Here is a 22,528-nt window from a genome sequence, read left to right on the forward strand (position 1 = left end):
AGAATTGGATTGGCTGAGGCGACCGTGGTACGCAGATGTAGTATGTCTGCAGAAGGACGAGACACTCAGGCTTCCTTATCATCCGAATCTTCTTTCACAGGGTCCCATCGCCCTGGAGGATCTGGAGCACTTTGATTTTAAGGCATGACTCTTGAGCTTGAAGCCTTAAGCTGAAAAGGCTAATCAACTGAGGTTATTGCCACGCTCCTGAGGATTAAGAACCAGCCTGAAAGTGTTTCTGGAATTGGTGTGAATCATGAAACGGCTTGGACCCGGTGATCACAGGTGTCAGTGGTGCTGGACTTTTTGCAGGAAGGTCTGAAGAAAGGCCTGGCAGTCGGCTTTCTCAAGGTATAGATAGCTGGACTTTCCTGCTAAAGAGCACAGTTCAGCAAGTGCACACTGGTATCCCATCCGGGTGTTTCCAGATTTTTGAAGGGAGCCTTACATCTTCATCCTCCAGTGCGCCAGCCCTTTATGTCTTGGGATTTTAATCTGGTTCTGCAGGCCCTTGGGAAGACCCCGTATGAGCCTTTGGAAGAAGCGTCCCTGATAGATTGGACAGTTAAGACCAGTTTTCTTAGTGACAGTAATGTCAGCGAGAAGAGTGTTAGAGCTGCAGGCCCTGTTCTGCAGGGAACCCTTTCTTCGAATTTCAGAGACTAGTGTCTCTCAATTCAAACAGTTCCTTCCTTCCTACCAAAGGTTGTGTCCGGTTTTTACATAAACCAAGAGGTGCACCTCCCAGCTCTCACACCTATGGGAGTGAAGAAGGTGAATAGACTGTTGAAATTTCTGGAAGCGGAAAGCAGTCTCCAGTGATACTGAAGGCACACTCCATTCATAGCATCTTCCTGGGCAGACTCTAAAGCAGTCTCACCTGCAGATATTTGCAGGATGGCCACTTGGTCTAACCGCCACATGTTTACTAAGTTTTACAAGGTGGATGTTGCAGCTGGGCTGGACACCACCTTTGGGTCCTCCATGCTGGCAGTAGGCTTATCTGTCCCACCATAAAAACCTGGGACTGCTCTAATACACAAGAAGGAAAGATTAAGTTCTTACTTTGCTACTCTTCTTTCTTGTAAACAGGAATGGTAGTCTTGACACCTGCCCTGTCAGATGTATACTAGCCTGCTTTCTTTTAGAAACAAGACATCTGACTAGGCAAGTTTGTCAAGTCTCCTGTCCAGTAGGGTCAGGAATGAAGAGGAATTCATGCATAAGAGGCTCATTTAAATACTGAACAATAGAACTATTGATGCAGGTGGCACACAGGTGGTCCCTTTTTGTTTTCACTCTGTTTCAGTTAGTAGTGGTTTAAAAGCGTTGTTAGCTTTAGAAGGGTTTAAAAAAAAATTTTTGGATAACTTCCTAAAAGTGAATCCCAAAGGCCATTATTGAGATAGCTTATTCCTAGGATAAGCTGCATAAAACCTGTTTTACCACTTGGGATCAAGCTAGGTACTTAGGACATGGTTTGGCTACTGTTGGAAACAGGATACTGGGCTTGATGATCTTCAGTCTGTCCCAGTTTGGCAATTCTTATGTTTTGTATTTGGAGCAGAACAGAGACTTATGTGGTTTAGGGGAGTTTCCCCGTACCCCTCTCTTATATACCTAGAACTTAAGAATATAAGAACATAAGCAATGCCTCTGCTGGGTCAGACCTGAGGTCCATCATGCCCAGCAGTCCGCTCACGTGGCGGCCCAACAGGTCCAGGACCTGTGCAGAAATCCTCTATTTATACCCTTCTATCCTCTTTTCCAGCAGGAAACTGTCTAATCCTTTCTTAAATCCCAGTACCGTACTCTGCCCTATTACGCCCTCTGGAAGCGCATTCCAGGTGTCCACCACACGTTGGGTAAAGAAGAACTTCCTAGCATTCGTTTTGAATCTGTCCCCTTTCAACTTTTCCGAGTGCCCTCTTGTTCTTTTATTTTTTAAAGTTTGAAGAATCTGTCCCTCTCTACTCTCTCTATGCCCTTCATGATCTTGTAAGTCTCTATCAAATCCCTCTAAGTCTCCTCTTCTCCAGGGAAAAGAGACCCAGTTTCTCCAATCTCTCAGCATATGGAAGGTTTTCCATCCCTTTTATCAGACGTGTCGCTCTCCTCTGAACCCTCTCGAGTATCGCCATATCCTTCTTAAGGTACGGCGACCAATATTGGACGCAGTATTCCAGATGCGGGCGCACCATCGCCCAATACAACGGCAGGATAACTTCTTTCATCCTGGTTGTAATACCCTTCTTGATTATACCTAGCATTCTATTCGCTCTCTTAGCGGCCGCTGCGCACTGTGCCGTCGGCTTCATTGTCATGTCCACCATTACCCCTAAGTCCCTTTCCTGGGTACTCTCATTCAATAACATCCCTCCCATCGTATAGTTGTACCTCAGGTTTCTGCTTCCCACATGCAGTACTTTACATTTCTCAACGTTGAACTTCATCTGCCATCTCGTCGCCCATTCCCCTAGTTTATTCAGGTCCCTTTGCAATTCTTCGCAGTCCTCTTTAGTCCGAGCTCCACTGTATTTCACGGTATTGCGGTATATAAGCTGTTATTATTATTATTATATCTGCATTGTAGGACTCGCTAGAAGCCTTGGTACTGATTAAGGGGGTGGAGCATGAAAACAAAACAGTGGGCTCTCTACAACCCTTGGGGTTAATAAGTGTTTTATCCACTGGTCAAGAGTACTATTCCTGTTTACAAGAAAGAAGATTAAGAAGGTAAGAACCTAATCTTGCCTTGAGTTCTTATGTTCCAGTAATCAGAAGGGAGCTCTTTCTTGTACAATTGTATACTTTAAAAACACACCATTAGCTACTTTTAAAAGAATCATTGCCCAAGATAGTAAAATAGAAATGACTGATGCGGTTTACCATAACATTGCAGCAGCAATGATATGTACACTGAAGCAATAGAGCCTGAATTGTAAGTCCTCAAAAACTGGATAGCAAACTTCTTGTTGCTGTGATTTGGGTGTGTATTTGTGATATTGTACAGGAAATTTTAAATAAAATGGGATTTCATGTAGAGGGATTGGTAAGGGCTCCCCTTTGGTGCATATACTGAAATGTAGTTTTTGACGTACAAACTTTTACAGTGACTGGTCAGTTTTACAAATTGCTTTATTTTCATCTTTGTAGAGATGAAGCAATAAAGAGATGTAAGTTGAAAGCAACATCATTAATTAGCCTTGCTGAGCTTCACTAATTCTCTTAATTGTAAAAATTTGGCAACTACACATCTTCATATTTACAGGCGTTAGGGCACAGCTCCCTTGCCAATATTGGAAAATCGCAAATAACTTTAGGGCCCCATCCTACCTCCCTCCTGCCTGCCAGACCCCTCCACATCTTGCCCTGGTGGTCTAGCAGTGAAGCAGGGCAGGAACAATCTTCTATGCTCCTGCCCCATGCAGATCCGCAATCAAAAATGACTGCCTCAGGTTCCCGCAGTAGTCTCGTAAAACCGACACAGGAACTTGAAGCAGCCATTTTTTATTTCTCCTGCCCTGCTTCACTGCTACACCTCCAAGGCTTCAAATGTAAGCTGTGGAGGAAGAAGAGAAGCTGCTTGTTTGGAGACTCACAAACAACTGAATTTGCAAATCCCAGCACCACGAATATGGAGGGAGACCTGTACTCGGAATAGCAAACCTGAGTTACAGCTCCTTTCAATGTGTATCGCAGGGTTTTGGATTTTTTGCAGACTTTGTAGCCAAAACCCTTTATTGAATGTGACTGACTTTTTTTTTTTTTTTTCTTTGTAGGGTTATTGGGGTTGTTCTATTGGAAAAGCTAAGCAAGCAGCGAAAACTGAAATTGAAAAACTTCAGGTAGGATTTAAAGAAACAAAAATAATTGTATGAGTTTAATTACTTTAACAATTTAGAAGTTTTTTTTATTGCATAGGTGTTTCCTGCCCAAGAAACCCAGGGGCTCAGAGCTGATGCCCAGCTATTTGGGTTTAAGTTGCTGAAAAAGGTGGCTGGAGAAACATTTTATTCCACTTACTAAAGATATACAATTGTGTTAGATTTCTTGAGGATAGAGCAACCAGGAGAAGCCTATTGGCTCAGTAGTGAATTTATATTTTATTAATTATCTATATACCGCCTATCAATGGAAATTGCCTAAATAATTTTTACATTCAGGTACTGAAGCATATTTCTTTTATCTGTCCGGGTGGGTTCACAGTAGTGCTGCCCGATTTCCAATTCGAATCGATTTACTGATTCACTTCAGGTGAATCGATTTTTGAATCGATTCGTTTGTTTGTTTGTTTTAAATCGGCTCACCGATTCCGCTGACCAATCCTCCTCCTGGAACAAAATGTTTGTTGAGCGTTTACGTCCACTAACCCAGGGTTTCTCACTGCTTGTTGGTATGCGGGCTGCTCCTCGCTGCTGCAACTCCGGGAAGGGAAAGGCCAGCATGCAGCGATTGCACACCGCCTGCTCACAAGCCTTCCCCTGACATCGGAGAGAAGGTCCGGAGGGGGGAAGTGATGTCATCGTGCTGTATGGACAGGTGACTGCTCAGCTCCGTGTGCCTCGAGCCTAATTTGCATTCATTTCCCTCCCTAAATAGCGAATCCAACCCTGCAAACTGCAAATCTGCGAGCGGATTTCTTTTGCAGAGTGTCTGTGTTTTTATGGCACAATTGGTCCGTCGGACGCTGAAGGATTTTGCCTTCGTCCCTTTGCAGACTGATGCTGCTAAGATGGCGCCAAAGGATAAGGAGGGGCCTACACCACCGCTCACGGTACAGCCTGCACCGCCGCTCCTGTAGAGCCTGCGGGTGGAGAGCCTTCTGACTTGCTGCCGTCGGACCCACTGACTGAAGTGCGATCTCTGTTCAGGGAAATATGGAATGAGATGAAGGGGCTCCGGGGTAAATTTACAACGTTGGCAACCGATCTCTGTTCTGAACTGTCTGAGCTGGGCACCCATGTGGGAGATCTGGAGGTTCAATGTGATGAACAGCATGCAGCTCCAGCCCAAGTTGAGTTGCGCTCTAAAGACTTACAGGTGCAGCAAAATTATATATATGATAAATTGGAAGATTTAGAGAACAGGAGTCGGCAGACTAATCTGAGGATCCGGGGAATACCAGAATCAGAGCATTATCTGGATTGTGAGAGGGTTGCCCTACAAATAGCATCTTTACTATTGGCTGATGGTCCAGAGTCCAGATCCTTACCAGAGATCTTTATTGAGCGAGCGCATCAAGCTTTGACAGCCCCTCGGTGGAATAAACCCAGAGACACTATTTTTTGCTTTAAAGATTTTAAGATCAAGGAGGCTATTGTGTGGAAAGCCAGATCGCTTGCTGTGTTCAAATGGGAGGATCGAGAATTTGAAATCTTTCGAGATCTTGCTGCTGTTACTTTACGTCGCAGAGCAGAACTAAAGCCCTTACTTCGATATCTTGTGGACCAGAAAATTAAATACCGCTGGCGCTACCCTTTTGCTCTCCTTTTTTTATTTAGAGGGTTCCTTGCGTACTGTACAGTCCCTTTCAGAGGCCTCGCAAATCTTTCCTGAGGTTCAGTTCACGGAGACCTCACCAACACCATCGGGTCGGATATCTGATGGACGTCCACGTCGAGCAGAACTTTCACAACCTCAATGGTAGCGAATTTGGCGAGAGGATGGTCTTCCGAAACGCCATTCGCTTGACCAGCACTCTCTACCTGGCACTTGATGGGGATTCATTTTAGGACCTTTGATATTATTTCTTATCTGCGCTTGCAGCTTTCCCACTGTTTCGGTGGTGTGTTTATCTCCTGTATTTTGGAGTGTTTTGCAGTTTGCATTATTAAACTATGGGGTTGGATTTATAACAGTAAATTGTGTGCCTTTATCAAGAGAGGACATTGGTTTCTAGTTTTGAGATTTTACCCTGGTTGGTATTTTTTAGGCTGGCTGGGAGGGCACATGGGGAGGGGCCCTTCTCTCCCTTAGGTTACATGGGTGCACTTTAAGTGGGTGCTCTTGTGTGTGGTTACTATGGATGGGAGGGGGAGGGGGGATGCTGTGGAGACTGTTGGCTCTAGGTAGAGTGTATTTTAGGATTTTAGTTTCTCTTTTGAGATTATGGGTGACCTAAAATTATTATCTATAAATGTGCGGGGTCTTAACGTTCCCATGAAACGTCATCTTCTTTATAGGGAACTAGCTCGTCTGAGGTCCCAGATTGTGTTTTTACAGGAGACATATTGTCATACCCCGGGTTCTTGCTGATGTTGTCAGCCCCAGGAAAATGACCAAAACTCCAGTCCCACGTGTCCCTTGCTACTAAGGGATCCTCCAGGTCTTACTTTTAGGCAAGCATGCAAGGAATATAGGTTTCAGTCAGAATGTGAAAAAACCAAAAATAGCTTTATTTCAGTAATGGTAACATAATTCAAAAACATTCAGGCATCAGCCTTGCAGTGCAGTATGCATTCACAGCACATGACATCAAACTCATAAAGGTTCCAAAAAACAAACTCGAATAACACTGTAATTACCAACAGTCCCTGCTTCTGGGCTTGCAAGCTTATGGGTCTCAGTTCTCTTCACCAGAGCAACAGTGTTTTTAAATCAATATTCTTTTATCCAAACAGTTCATTTGTATGTTCCAAAAATCATTGATATATCACAAGTCTTCAATAGCACATGTACGTTTCCCTTCTCTGTAATAGTGCACTTGGGATTAGCCACAGCTGAGAGAAACAACGTGCTGGCTCAGCTTGGCAATCAGCCAGGAAATACACACACTCATACCACGTTATATAATTCAGGGCTTTAAAGAAAACTTCTGCATTTAAACTTTCAGGGAGAGTTTTAAAACTGAAGTTTCTAAACTTTCAGATTCCTAGCAGCACAGAGGAATGAACAGCCTGAGAAAACATCCAGGTTTAAACTCACTATATTTCCATAGGCAATGGCTGAGTTTCAGTGCATGCCTGGGTGTCCATTGCTTCCTCCTCTGGCTGCTCCCAAAGCTCCCTGGTATGAGCTGCATCATCTGCCTCTAGCATGGGCCAGTCTGAGAGAGTCTGGCTCTCTCCAGCTTCATACCCTCCTGGGTATCCTCTCCCGGGTGCCTCGTGAGTCTGGCTTCCCTTGGCTGCTTCCCCCTCTCTGTTCTCAGCAGGCTCATTATATCTGGAGGAAAACCACTCCCCTTCTGATACTGTGGAGGAAGGGTTTTCCACCCACTGACTTGCTTCCTGCTTTCACAAACGGGATACTTTCTAGCCCTGGTTTTAACTGGCTGTTCAAATTTCCTGAGGGATTTAACAGTGTCAGGATGAGGTTTGCCTAGAGTGAAACTTTCACGCTTATCCTGCCCTGTTTCTGTTATTTCCATTTCCCCGTCAGAGCTAGAGTCAGCTTGATTAATTAATTGGTCAGTCACCTGATCCGCTCTCCTGCACCTAGGTGGCTTGTGCACATTCCTGCTCACTGGGACAAAACCAGGAAAGGATCCGGGTTTATTGTGGGTAAGACCCGAAATAGACCTGGGTTTGTCACAATATTTGTTATCTAAACATGAACGAGTGTTGCATCCCCCGGAGTATTCAACCATTTTTTTGCTTCTAATCAACATCAACAGAAAACTAAGGGAGTAGCCATTCTCTTTCATAATAGCTTACAGGTTCAGGTAGCTACAGAATTGAGGGATCCTTACTATTGCTCATCAGAAGTATACCCTTTGTAATTTATATGCTCCAAATGTGGGTCAAGAGGAATTTTTCACACAACTTGATGAAATTTTATACCCTCATATTGATATTGATGGTTTCTTACTGATAGGAGGTGATTGTAATATTGTCCTATACCCCCAGTTGGATAATTCTTCTCGTCGGAGTTCCAACTCCCTTGTAGATCACAATAATCCGTGCAGAACGTACACATTGAATGGAGAAACCTTAGCAAGGTCTGCCGCAGAACGGGATTTGGGGGTGATCATCAGCGATGACATGAAAACGGCCAAACAAGTGGAGAAGGCTTCATCTAAGGCTAGGCAAATGCTGGGTTGTATCAGGAGAAGTTTTGTTAGTCGGAAGCCCGACGTCCTAATGCCTTTGTACAGAACCATGGTGAGGCCTCATCTGGAGTACTGCGTACAATTCTGGAAGCCACATTACCGCAAAGATGTGCTGAGAATCGAGTCGGTACAGCGAATGGCCACCAAGATGGTCTCGGGGCTCAAAGATCTATCATACGAAGAAAGGCTGAACGAATTGCGGCTATACTCTCTCGAGGAACGTAGAGAGAAAGGGGACATGATTGAGACGTTTAAGTATGTCACTGGTCGCATCAAGGTAGAAGATAATGTTTTCCTTTTTAGGGGACCCTCAGCCACAAGAGGACACCCGCTGAAAATAAAGGGCGGGAAGTTTCATGGCGACACCAGGAAGTACTTCTTCACTGAAAGAGTGATGGACAGCTGGAATAGGCTCCCAGTACAGGTGGTTGAGGCCAGCAGCGTGCAAGTTTTTAAGATCATTTGGGATGCTCATGTCGAATCTCTTCGAGGGAAAAAGTCACCAGAGAGCAATTAACTAGGGGGGTGGGTCAATGGAGTGGGCAGACTCGATGGGCCTTGGCCCTTTTCTGCCGTCACTTTCTATGTTTCTATGTTTCTAAGGGGTTTCAACTAGAGAGCTGCATGGGAACGGGGATGACGGGAATCCCGCGGGTTCCTCCTTTGGGTCGCGGGGATCCCGTGGGGACGCCCCTAGGGTCGCGGAGATCCCGTTGGGAACACCCCTAGGGTCACGGGGTTCCTGCGGGGTTGGATCATTTGGATGCACTCGAGCCGCGAGGCTCGTCTTCTTTTCCCTTCCTGCCCTGCCACAGCACACAGTTGACCCGGAAATCTTCCATGATGTCAGTGCTGACGTCGGAGAGAGGGCTTAACCTCCTTCAAACGTCAGCACTGACATCGGGAAGACTTCCGGTCAGCTGTGTGCTGCGGCAGGGCAGGTAGGATAGGATAAAATCCTAACGTACATAGGAAGGAGGGAGGGAGGAAGGGGGCACTAACTTACAAAGGAGGGAGGGAGGGAATAGAAATGGACAATTGTTAGGCCTGAGTAAAGAAAGAAAGATTGGATGCACAGTCAGAAGGAAGTGCAACCAGAGACTCATAAAATCACCAGACAACAAATTATTTTATTTTCTGTTTTGTGATTACAATTTGTCAGATTTGAAATGTGTATCCTGCCAGAGCTGGTGTTAGACCGCAAACATGAGCTAAAGAGGAAAAATCTTTTTTGTTTATACCACAGCGCCAGTGTGGGTAGGAGAGGGCAAAGGGGGTGAAGAGGCTACAACATAAACCTACCATGATGTTTGAAAAAAGCACCCAATTGAGCAGGAAAATCGAATCTGGAAAATCGATTCAATAGGCTGAATCGAATCAAAAATTTTTTTTCCTGGATTGGGCAGCTCTAGTTCACAGTCTACTTAACATAGTTGGAGCAATGGAGGATGTGACTTGCCCAGGGTCACAAGGAGCAGTGCTGAGCTCATACCCACACCCTCAAGGTGCTGAGGCTGCATCTCTAACCACTGGGCCACTCTGCAGAGGATACCATGGATACATGTATTTTATTGGGGGGAGAGGGGGGAAATTGGATGATTAATATTTTTATTTAATGATTGGATTTCTGTTGTATTATGAAAATTTTCATTGATGAATTGTTGGGTGGGGGGCAAGGGTTATAATTTCTACTTTAATGGATTATATGTATAAGAATGTCAAGTGCTGTATATTTTTTTAGTAATGTAATGTTTTAATATTAATCACTTGTTTGTCAGTTTTAAAATGAATAAAGAATTAAAAAAAAAAAAAAAAAAGGATACCATGGAGTTTCTTAAAGAACTTACTATATTCAAGTCTTGAATATGGCTTTGATTGTGGTAGAGAATGTCACGGGGAAAAAATTATCACTGCGAGCTCAGTCCCCGCCCTGCAAACTATCAGATCCTATCCACACAAGCCTCAAATAGTTATGATTTTATATTGAACTTATTTTATTAAAGTATAAAAAGAGACAATATTCTGTACAATTGTCATTTTATAAACACAAATAATGCAGAGCAAAGATCAACAAAACCCCGGTCTCCCCTCCCTTTCATAAATATCCCTTCCAGTATTGTGAAAACTGAACAAACCAAATTACTACAGAATGCTACATAGAAAAATCAAGCTAACAGAATACTCCAGTCACACATGGCAGGAATAGTGTTAAGGGAAAGCAACTAGGGCAACTGCCCCCTGGTCAGAGAGAGAGAGCCCTAAGCCAGCTGGAAGCTAAAGAAGCACAGCCTGGGCTTTGCGGTCCCCAGTTATGTCTAATACCAGCTCTAGCAGGATACATATTTCAAATCTGAAATATTCTAATCACAAAATATAAAATAAATTTATTTTTTTGTACCTTTTGTTGTTTGGTAATTTTATTCTTCAAATCACATTGGTGTCAGGCTTTGTTTTGAGTTCCTTCTGTCTTCATCATGGCTTGGCTGGCTCCTGAAGGTAAAATAGGTGCAAGAGGAGATGCCGAGTCTGACACAGGTGCAATTTTTTTACCACAGGCGCAAGATTTTTCACCACTCCGGCGGGGCGGTGAAAGGTCTTGTGCCCCATTCCTATGGTAAACCAGTTGCAAATATCTTTGTTCCTGCGGTGAGCACGGTTTACCGCGATAAATGGTCCCCGTGTCATTCTCTAGATTGTGGTCTTATATCCATAAAATAGATAGATTTGTCTGAAGAAGTAATATCAGTACAAGGATAATTTTTGGCAGTAATTTTAAAGAAGAAGAAAAAGTCTTAAAATAGATTTCTAGTGCAATGTGTCTAGTGGTCCTGAAACGATAGGGCAGAAAACTGCCAATCATGTTTTCAACTCCACCTCCTTCCCAGGGAATTTCTCCTGCCCCATCTGTTTTGTTTTCTGAAAGCAAGTTGCTCAGAAGTGCTTCTGATCTACTTTGCGGTTTTATTATTTTTCAGGTATTTTTCTCTGTGCTCATTTAGAGCAGGGGTGTCAAACTCAAATCGCATAAGGGGCCGAAATCTAAAAGACAGGCTAAGTTCCGGACCAAATTTTTTATTAAGATACTTAGGGGTCCTTTTACTAAGGTGCGCTAGCTGTCTTAGCGCCCACTAAATGCTAACACATCCATTATATTCTATGAACGCGTTAGCATTTAGCACGTACTAAAACGTCAGGCGTGCCTTAGTAAAATAGGGGGTTAGTCTTAGTAGAATATAGGGATACAATCTCTCCAACCCCACACTGGCTCTGTGGTATAAATAAAAAAAAGACTTTTCCTATCTCTTTTAGGTCCTATTCACGCTTGCTGTCTAACACCAGCTCTGACAGGGTGACCAGAGACTTGGATAGAGGATATGCGCTAGATGTGGTGTATTTAGATTTTAGCAAAGCTCTTAACAGTGTTTCACACAGACATCTAATAAATACACTGAGTGCCCTCTGGATGGGTCCCAAAGTGACGGGCTGGGTCAGGAACTGTTTGAGTGGAAGGCGGCAGAGGGTAGTAATCAATGGAGATCTCTCTTTGGAAAGGGATGTTACCAGTGGTGTGCCTCAAGGTTCTGTTCTTGGGCCTGTTCTTTTTAACATTTTTATAAATGATATTGCTGAAGGGTTGTTGGGTAAGATTGCCTCTTTGTGGATGATACCAAAATCTGCAATAAAGTAGACACGCCGGATGGTGTGAATAACATGAAGAAAGACCTGGCGAAGCTTGAAGAATGGTCTGAAATTTGGCAACTAAAATTTAATGCTAAGAAATGCAAGGTCATTCATTTGGGCTGCAAAAACTAGAGGGAATGGTAGTTTAGGGGGTGAAGAGCTTATGTGCATGACAGAAGAGCGGGACTTGGATATGATTGTATGTGATGATCTTAAGGTGGTCAAACAGGTTGAAAAGGTGACAGCAAAAGCTAGAAGGATGCTAGGTTGCATAGGGAGAGGTATGGGCCAGTAGGAAAAAGGAGGTATTGCCTCTGTATAAGACTCTAGTGAGACCTCATTTAGACTATTGTGTACAGTTCTGAAAGCCGCACCTTCTAAAAGATATAAAAAGGATGGAGTCGGTCCAGAGGAAGGCTACTAAAATGATGTGTGGTCTTTGTGATAAGGCTTATGGGGACAGACTTAAAGATCTCAATCTGTATACTTTGGAGGAAAGGCAGGAGAAGAGAGATATGATACAGATATTTTAAATACCTACATAATGTAAATGCGCATGAGTCGAGTCTCTTTAATTTGAAAGGAAACTCTGCAATGAGAGGGCATAGGATGAAGTTAAGAGGTAATAGGCTCCGGAGTAATCTGAAGAAATACTTTTTTACAGAAAGGGTGGTAGATGCATGGAACTGTCTCCTGGAAGAGGTGGTGTCTGAATTCAAGAGGGCCTGGGATAGGCACGTGGGATCTCTCAGAGAGAGAAAGAGATAATGGTTACTGTGGATGGGCATTTGGGACTAGATGGGACATTTGGCCTTTATCTGCCGTCATGTTTCTATGACAGTGACAGCTAGCCCATAAGGTTCTCTGTTGGGCTTGTATAATAATGGGGAACATAAATGACGAACTAAACTCACCAGTATTGGTTTGGCAGCTGCTAAGTGCTTAATTGCAAAATCCTGGAAAAGCAGTTTTGCCCCTTCTTATCTTGAGTGGACCAAGAGTGGTGTCTTTGGGGAGAATGGAAATTTCTGTGGCACAGCATCACACTAACTACATGTCTCAAGTACATTCCTGGAAACTGGTGGGGGGAAAATTGGATGCTTTTTACAAAGATAAGATTGACTTTTTCCTTTCGCCTGGTGAAGTAGACCGTGGGGGGGGAGAGAGGGGGGGAGTTTTATCTTTTCTTGTATGGGCAGAGCATGTTTATAGCTGTGGGAACTAGATCTTGAGCCTTGTATTATTGTTGATACTTTTTGGAGCCTATTGTGGCTTATGTGTTGCACTGTTCATGGTGCTACAGTAGTGGTGTATTATTATTGAAAAATTAATTTAAAAAATTTAAATATATATATATATAAATAATATATATATAAATTTATATATTTAAATATATAAATAATATATTTATATTATATTTATATATATATATAATATATATATATATATATATATAAATAATATATAATATATATATATATATATATATATAAATAATATATAATATATATATAATTTATATAATATATATATAAATAATATATATATAAATTAATTTAAAAAATTAGCAGTGGCAGCCAAAAAAGCAAACAAGCTGCTAGGAATTATTTTTTTTAAAAAGGAATGGTTAACAAGACTAAGAATGTTAGGATGCCTCTGTATCACTCCATGGTGTGACCTCACCTGGAGTATTGCATTCAATTCTGGTCTCCTTATCTCAAGAAAGATATAGCAGCACTAGAAAAGGTTCAAAGAAGAGCAACCAGGATGATAGAGGATGGAACTCATCTCATATGAGGAAAGACTAAAAGGGTTAAGGCTCTTCAGCTTGGAAAAGAGACGGTTGAGGCGAGATATGATTGAAAATCTGACTGTCCACTGCATTCCTTTCCTCTTAGTTCTGCAGTCAGAGTGGCCAACATAATGCCAATTTTTGAAAAGGGTTCCAGAGGTGATCTAGAAATTACAGACTGGCGAGTCTGACATTGTTGCCAGGCAAAATGGTAGAGACTATTATAAAGAACAAAATGACAGAACACATACATAAGCATGGATTTATAAGACAAAGCCAAGATGAATTTAGTCGAGTGAAATCCAATCTATTACATTTCTTTGAAGGGGTAAATGAATATGTGGCTAAAGGTGAACCAGCTGATATTGTGTATTTGGATTTTCAAAAAGCATTTAACAAAGTTCCTCATGAAAGACTCCTTAGAAAATCAATGGATAGGAGGTAACGTTCTATTATGGATTAAGAACTGGTTGAAAGAAAACAAGAGTAGGTTTAAATGGTCAATATTCTCAATGGAGAAGGGTAAATAGTGGGGGTTCCCCAGGGGTCTGTGCTGGGACCGCTGCTTTTTAACATTTATCAGTGATTTAGAGATGGGAATAACTAGTGAGATACTTAAATTTGCTGATGACACAAAGTTGTTCAATTGCAAGAGGACGTTGTGAAACTGGGCATCAAAATGGCAGATGAAGTTTAATATGAGCAAGTTCTAAGTGATGCTTATGGAAAAGAGGAACCCAAACTATATAGCTACATGATACAGGGTTCCAAGTTGGAAGTCATCACCCTTTAAAAGGATCTAGGTGTCATCATTGAGAATATGTTGAAACCCTCGGCTTAGTGTGCAGCAGCAACTAAGAATGCAAATATAATTTTTTAATTTTAATTTTATTTGGTATTTATATTCCACCTGTCATGATTATCTAAGCGGCTTATAATCAGGTACTCAAGCATTTTCCCTGCCTGTTCCAGTGGGCTCACAATCTAACATACCTAGGGTAAAGGAGTATTGAGTGACTTGCCCAAGATCACAAGAAGCAGCGCAGGGTGTGAATCCACAACCTCAGGGTGCTGAGGCTGTGGCTCCAAATCACTAGGCCACTCCTTCCTCAATTATCAGAAAAGGAATGGAAAACAAAGATGAAAATGTTATAATGCCTTTGTATCGCTCATGGCTCAATGTCCTATGAATGGCCTCCATTAGAGGTTTGCAGGGCTGCAACATGGTGGTTAATCCACCTATTCATATCTCACTTCTGCCTAGAACAAGACTCCAGATGATGATAACCAATTTGGTCAGACAGTTCTTCAGATTTTGTTTTGGGTTTAGAATTCACCATCTGTTCTTCCTCCCCCAGGGCCTTTTGTTGCAAGCTGTCTTCAAATAAAAAGTGGTTCTCCATTGCGCCTTGCATGCCTTCTTTTTCCCCCTTTAATTTTAAACAGCCTGGTAGCTAGGGCTTCCCATCCGCATGATTTCATCCTGCTCATCCTTGGAGAAAATTAAGTGATTCACCTATAGCAGGTGTTCTCCAAGGACAGTGGGATGAATATCCACACTGTATGCCCCACCCCCCTCCTCTTGGAGTGATATTCTATCAGCTTTGATATTAGACTGGTTTGGACTAGAGAGTTGCGCAGGGACAGAAATCCCACCCGTCCCCGCCAAAGTCCCACCCGTCCCCGCGAGGAATCCCCTACGTCCCCGCCCGTCCCTATAAACTACAGAAATAGTTATTTCATTTAATTATGCTACTGAATTAAAGGCTCTGGTAGAAACCCATTTAAAAATAAGCAAAAAAACTTTATTAATTTGGAAATATTAATTGGGAAGAATACATACTTTGTAAACGGGTTTCTACCAGAGCCTCTAATGTTTATAAATTTTTATCAACACAACTAATATACTACTTTATCCTGAAGCAAAAAAAAAAAAAGAATTTTTTTCCTACCTTTGTTGCCTGGTTTCTGCTTTCCTCATGTTCTCATTTAATTCCTTCCATCCACTGTCTCTCTTCTCTCTGCATCTTCCATTTGCTCTATTACTGTGCCTCTCCCTTTCTCCCCCCTCCCAAATTGGTCTGGCATCCATCTTCTTCCCTCCGCTCCCCCCATAGTCTGGCATCTCTGTCTTCTTCCCTGCCAGCGTCTTCTCCCCACTCTCTCTTCCCCATTTCCTTTCAGCGTCCTTCTCCCCCCTCTGTCTTCCACATGTGCTTTCAGCGTCCTTCTCCCCCCTCTGTTTTCCCCATGTCCTTTTAGCGTCCTTCTCCCCCCCGTTGTTTTCCCCATGTCCTTTCAGCGTCCTTCTCCCCCCCTATCTTCCCCATGTCCTTTCAGCGTCCTCCCCCCTCTGTTTTCCCCATGTCCTTTCAGCGTCCTTCTCCACCCTTTTGTCTTCCCCATGTGCTTTCAGCGTCCTTTTCCACCCTTTTGTCTTCCCCATGTGCTTTCAGCGTCCTTCTCCACCCTTTTGTCTTCCCCATGTGCTTTCAGCGTCCTTCTCCCCCCCTCCCATCTTCCCCATGTCCTTTCAGCGTCCTTATCCACCCCTTTGTATTCCCCAGTGCTTTCAGTGGCCTTCTCCCCCCCTTTGTATTCCCCAGTGCTTTCAGTGGCCTTCTCCCCCCTCAGTTTTACCCATTTCCCTTAAGCGTCTTTTCTTCTCCACTCCACCTTTCCTCCCTTTCTCCCTCCCTGCCCTTTACCTTTGTGGCACTTCCCCACCAGACCGACAACAGAACAGGCCCGGTCAAACAAACCTCCCTGTCCTGTAGCCGCGAATCTAAATTACCTTCTTACAGCAGCTGGAGTATTGAAGCTGCTGTAAAAAGGTAATTTAGATTCGTGACTACAGGGCAGGGAGGTTTGTCGGCCGGGCCTGTTGTCGGTCGGTTGGGGGAGCCAAAAGGGTAAGGGGCCCTTATTGGCTGTGCACACTCCCTCCCATGGCTGCACCCGGGGCGGACCGCCCCCCCCCCCCTCTTTGGTACGCCATTGCCATGCCTTCTCCCTACCTGCCCTGCCGCACACAGCCGACCGGAAGTCTTCCCAATGTCAGCGCTGACGTCAGAGGAAGGGAAGGCTTTGCTTAAGCCCTCCCTCCGACGTCAGCGCTGACATCAGGAAGACTTCCGTTCGGCTGTGTGCTGCGGCAGGGCAGGAGAAGGAGACTAGCCTCGCGGCTCGAGTGCGATCCAACCACGCAGGAACCCTGTGACCCTAGGGGGCGTCCCCTTAGGATCCCCGCGACCCTAGGGGGCGTCCCCACGGGATCCCCGTCGTCCCCGTTCCCGTGCAGCTCTCTAGTTTGGATCTGTGTGAGTGGGAAGGTGTGTTCATTTGTGCGTGGTACATGGTACGCTGCTTTCAAAGGCTTCTCAAGTCCTAGCCTTGATGAGCCTGCTGCACCGTGTCTTTGTATCTAGTTATTTCCCAGTATGGTCTAAAATTCTTCCAGTACTGAATGATTTTAGTAGTTGACATATTGAGTCTTTAATTTGTTCTTGCATAAATTTTACTTCTGAAAGATCTGACAGTCTAGCTACTGTTTCTATTGTGCTTTATTTTTGCCAGATGAAAGACATGACCTGCAGAGACGTTGTTAAAGAGGTAGCAAAAATGTAAGTTTCTTTTTATTTTTCTCTTCAGCTTCAAATGTTGTTGTATTATCCTATGAATATGCTATTTGATAGGAAACTCTTCAGTGTTTATATATCTTTTGCAGTGATAACATGTGAAATTGGATGTTTGGTTTAAATCTTTTCTATTTATCATCTACCTATTTGTCCCAGGAGATTAACAGTATCAATAAGAGTTACAAAGCAACGTAAATTGCTGGGACTGAATGCATTGAATGGTATATACTATATAGTAAAAAAACGTACTGTATGATTAGTTTAGTAGAAGGGCTTCATTCATATCACATCAAAAAGACACCACGGCCCAAAAAAGATAAATACAAAACGGAGAAAAGCAAACCTCATACATAGGCAGCCAGGACTATGCAAGTGCCCTAAGCCACCTGTATCGTCTCTGGTTTGAAAAAATCTCTGTATAAAGACTTATTTTTCAAAATTCATTTTGTCTCGTGCATCAAAAAATGTGAATGAAATCCAATCTATCTAAAACTGGTTATAAAGGCAACAGCTTGGTATAAATATAAGCAATTCTTAGTAGCGTGGAAAAAGAAGAATGTGAAACATGGAGAAACTTATCTCAAATTGCAGCAACAATCATACAATACAAATTGCAGCAACTAATCATACAGTACGTTTTTTGACACTTTTTTGGATATTTACAACTGTACCCTTACATGTATTAGATATATCATACATTATGCAAAGAGATATCTTGTTGGGAAGATTGGATGGACACAGCTACCAAAACATGAACGGATTCTGTTTAATAAAGTACAGGAGTTGCTTTGCAAAGTTAATGATCTGGATAATCGGAGCAGAAGGGAAAACTTAGCATTTCCAAGAAGTCAGAGTCTTGTGATAAGAGAGATTTCCCAACTGTTCAGCATTTGTGACCTTGACTCTCGGTGTAAACACTAACCATGAAGCCCTTTTGGTAGTGTGCAACCAATGAATACGCCAAGGGATGTAGCAGTGTGTCTGTTGAGCTATTCAGGTAATTGGTGCTGCACCAAGTTCAGTTGTCCCCTCGGTTTCAGTATAATGATGCCCAGATCCAGGTGTTTCAGAATATTTCCTTCTTCACAATTTGCAGAAGCATAAATTGCTAAAATTGGTGCTAGACATACTAAGTACAAGCTACAATATTGTTGTGTTCACTGCGGACAGTAAAAAAAAAAAAAAAAAAATCATAAACAAAACATGAAAAGGCCTGGAAAAACTTAAACTACATTCTACTATGGTAGTGCCTGCAATGTGAATCACCTCGCAAGCAGCGGAATATTACCTATGGTCAGGATTCTTACACACATCTACCAGAAAGATTATCGAAGTAAGAACCTAATCTTCCGTTAATGGCAATTAATCAACACTACTACTTCATCATAAACAGCACTGACTGTTTTTGTAGCTGCACTCTATGCCAACACCTCCTTTTATTTATTTAGTCATTTATTTAGCCCAGGGGTGTCCAACCCACGGGCTGCATGCGGCCCCATGAAGTATTTTGTGCAGCCCCGCTCAAGGGCGATGCTGTGTTTTCCTCTGCCGCCCCCGAGTGTTTACCGTCTTGCCGGCTCCCTCCTCCGTCTTGCTGCAGTGTTTGCTCAAAGCCGCAGGCAGCGGATCCTATGTGCCTCTTGCGGCTGACCCGGAAGTGTTCCCTTTGACGTCGTGACGTAGGAGGGAATGCTTCCAGGTCAGCCGCAGGAGACTCATGGAAGCCGCTGCCTGCGGCTTTGAGCAAACACTGCAGCAAGTTACGCGGCAGAGGAAATTAGGCCAGTAGAAGAGCCGAAGCAGTGTGTTTACTGTGCCTGGGAAGCTGCTGGAACTGTGAGGTTTGTCGGCCGTGTAGCGGTGGGAGGGTCGGCTGGGAGGGTCAACGGGGGTTTCTGGTGAAGCGGGTAAGGTCGGCGGGGGGGGGGGGTTAAAAACATGATGCTCAGGGGGATGGGAGGCAGACAGGCAGGCTGGCATCGGAGGGAGGTGGGGGTTTCAATGGAAGGCAGGCTGGCATCGGGGGGGATGGTTTCTATGGAAACATGCTGCTCAGGGGGATGGTAGGCAGGCATCGGGGGGAGTGGGGGGTTTCAATGGAAACGATGCTCAGGGGGATGGGAGGCAGGCAGACTGGCATCGGGGGGGGTTAAATGGAAACATGTTGCTCAGGGGGATGGGAGGCAGGCAGGTTGCCATCGGGGGTGGGGGTGGGACAAAGTCTGGAAGATAATGATGACATAAGGAGGCACTGGGTGCACTAAGGACATAGAAATGGGCACTGAGGGCACTAAGCACACAGGAAGGAGGCACTGGGGGCACTAAGGATATAGAAAGGAGCACTGGGGGCATTAAGGACATAGTACGCTGGCACTGGGGCACTAAGGACACAGGAAGGAGGTAATGGGGGCACTAAGGACATAGGAAGAGGCACTTAGGACATAGGGAGAGACACTGACAGAAAAAATGACAAGACAGGCAGCGTGCAAGGAGAGAGAGACAAAGGGAAAAAAAAACCCAGACAGACAGACATCTACTTTAGCACCCGTTAATGTAATGGGTTTAAAGAATAGTATATAAATATAATTATATGACCTTTAGTTATCTGACATCTGACAGTCGAATATTCTGGGATCTCCCTCCTTCCCTTCGACCTTATTCAGCGCATCCCTTCCTTACTCAGCAGCCCCCTACCCATCCTAGTGGTGTAGTTGGTGCAAGAGCAATCCCCACATTGTTCCAGTTTGAAAATGGCTGCTGCAAGTAGTTTTGAGACCTGCAGAATTGGTGCCTCTGCTTACATATAACTTTTATTAGTTTTTCTGTTGCTCTGTCTTCAGGCTTTCGATTTTTACCCTTTTATTTCCAGTTAGTATAGATATGGCAGCAGTTGAGAGGGGGAGAAAGGTATTTTAAATAGTTGAAAATGTCAAACCAGTATCTTATTTCCATACCAGTTAGTTTTCCTCTTCAGGATTTCCAACCCCAAACACCCCCCTCCCCCCGGAAAAAAAAATCCATTCCTTTTCTTCCCATTTATGTATTAGCATGCTGTTTCCAGCAATTGGAAAAATCTTATTCAATGCTTTGAATTATAGCTGCTGGCTACCTTACCAGTTTTTTTTAACATTTAATTGCCTGGCTGTTTCTCACAATATAGCATCTGGCTCTGAAATGATTTGAAAGCAAAGCATGCAGCAAGAGAACCAGTAGGAGATTCCCATTACGTAGAATATAGTCCTGAGGCATTTGTATCTGCTGTAGTAATGCTCATAGAGAAGCTTGTTCATTTTAATTCTTGTTTCTAATGAGCTGCCTTTATTAAATATGTTTTTTCCTTCATGTTTAGGAGAAAAATTTTAAGAGCTTTTTATTATATCTCTTTCTAGAATCTACATTGTCCATGATGAAGTGAAAGATAAATCTTTTGAACTTGAACTCAGCTGGGTTGGCGCAAGTAAGAATATGTTTACCAAATTTAATAAGAGACAAATATAAATGTGTCAAGATGCAACTCTAAGGTATCCATTTTAATAATCAATATAGCAGAATATTGGTACTGCCCACCAATCTGAAGTTAAAATTTGGAGAACCAATAAATTGTACTGTTGTGTTACACTTCGACGCCTACCCTTGTGGCCCTCCAAGAATCTGCTTGCCATCTAATTAATACAAACTATGATGCCTATGACATGACCTCTCACACAGTGGCGGTAGCCATAGTTGCCAGATGTACAGCTTAGCTTAGATCGTCTGATCTTAGAGAAGACTTGCATGATAGATTGGCGGATGCTTCCTGCTTGGGGGACAGTCCTTTTGGAGAGAGTGCAAGCTACAGTCTCTCAGCTGAAGGAAGATTCCTCGACCAGTAGAGATCTTTCAACACATTCTTCTGAGCAATCTAAGCAATTTCATTGCCCTTCCTCTTCTTTTTCTTATTGAAGAGCTTACCACCAATAATTTTTTTTAAACAATTTTATCTAAGATGTAGGTTTTGCTCCTTATAATCGGCCTCCCCTGCAGAGATCTCAGTCTTCTCCTTTCATTTCAAAGCAGCGCACTAGAGACAGGAAGCAAGTGTCTACATCTCAATTTCCTGCTCTTAAATCTACTCCTAGTTTTTGACAAATCTGCCAGTAGGGGGGTGGCTGACATTCCTTTCATCTTGGCAGGCCCTCACGACAGACCAATGGATCCTTCACATAGTTTTCCCAAGGATACTTCCTCAATTTCCTTCCCATCTCCACACCCTCCACCTCCTTTCTCGGTTCCACACTATCACATTCCGCAACTTGCGGCGGAAGTCTCCCTTCTGCTTTGTAGCAATGCCATAGAGGAGGTTCCTCATTTTCAGATGAACCAAGGATTCTACTCCAAATTCTCTCTCATCCCCAAAAAGACGCAAGGTTTTCAACCCATTCTTGACCTCAGACCACTCAATGCCTGCCTCAAAAAAGAGAAGTTCAGGATGATTTCTCATCCAACAATTCTACCCTTGCTGAAACAGTATGACTGGTTAGCTGCCCTGGATGCGTGTACATAAATCCCACTATGATTTCCTGAGGTTCATTTTCCTTAATCAACATTTCCAAACATCTGAAAACCTGGCTTTTCTCAAAAAATGTAAGTCTCCCTCCAACTTAGGAATCAAGGAAACTCTTATATCTTGGCATCCCAAGTCCTCTAAATTTTCTTCACACTTCTACCTCTAACCCTATGTTGTAGTTCCTTCCTATTTCTTCTACTGTAAACCGTGTCGAGCTCTACAAATGTGGAGATGATGCGGTATACAAACCTAAGGATTAGATTAGATTAGATTAAAGTGCTGCTCTTTGGCCTTTTGTCAGCACCAAGACTTTTCACAAAGTGCCTAGTGGTGGTAGTAGCTCACCTGCAAAAACAGCACCACATAGTTTTTCCTTATCTGGACTGGCTCCTAGTAGCTCATGCCAAAGATCAGTTACTATTCACCATTCAAACCACAGTTCTAACCCTACAGTATCTGGGATTCATCATTAACTACCACGAGTCCAAGCTGACTCCAACTCGCTCCCTCACGTTCATCGGAGCACTTCTAGATACAGATGTGGCAAGGGCTTATATTCCTCGGGACAGACATTAGTCCATCGCTTTGGTGGATCACTTCAGGCAATCTTCAGCCTTACCAGCTTGCGCCATTCTTCGTATCTTGAGTCACATGGCAGCCTCAATATCTAGTGCCAAATGAAAGACTCATGACTGTTAGTGGCACCTAAATTTGCACTGGAATAGACGGCATCATTTTCTCACCAAGATGGTTCCACTTCCTGCAAAATTTCAAGATTCCCTACTTTGGTAGATTTTCTCTCCGTCCCTGCAGGCAGG

The 22,528-nt window shown here is 43.4% G+C and overlaps 1 protein-coding gene across 1 annotated transcript in view; it reads left to right on the forward strand.

Moving 5' to 3' along the window:
- The window catches only part of PSMA3 (proteasome 20S subunit alpha 3), a 47,566-nt gene that overhangs the window by 19,356 nt on the left and 5,682 nt on the right, over positions 1-22,528 (forward strand). Inside the window, exons 7-9 of the mRNA XM_033951713.1 lie at positions 3,783-3,848; positions 17,103-17,149; positions 20,554-20,621. Of these exons, the coding sequence (XP_033807604.1) occupies positions 3,783-3,848; positions 17,103-17,149; positions 20,554-20,621 (181 nt within the window). The remainder of the gene's footprint in view (positions 1-3,782; positions 3,849-17,102; positions 17,150-20,553; positions 20,622-22,528) is intronic.

The sequence above is a fragment of the Geotrypetes seraphini genome, chromosome 7 (genome assembly GCF_902459505.1).
Source record: "Geotrypetes seraphini chromosome 7, aGeoSer1.1, whole genome shotgun sequence".
Taxonomy (NCBI): domain Eukaryota; kingdom Metazoa; phylum Chordata; class Amphibia; order Gymnophiona; family Dermophiidae; genus Geotrypetes; species Geotrypetes seraphini.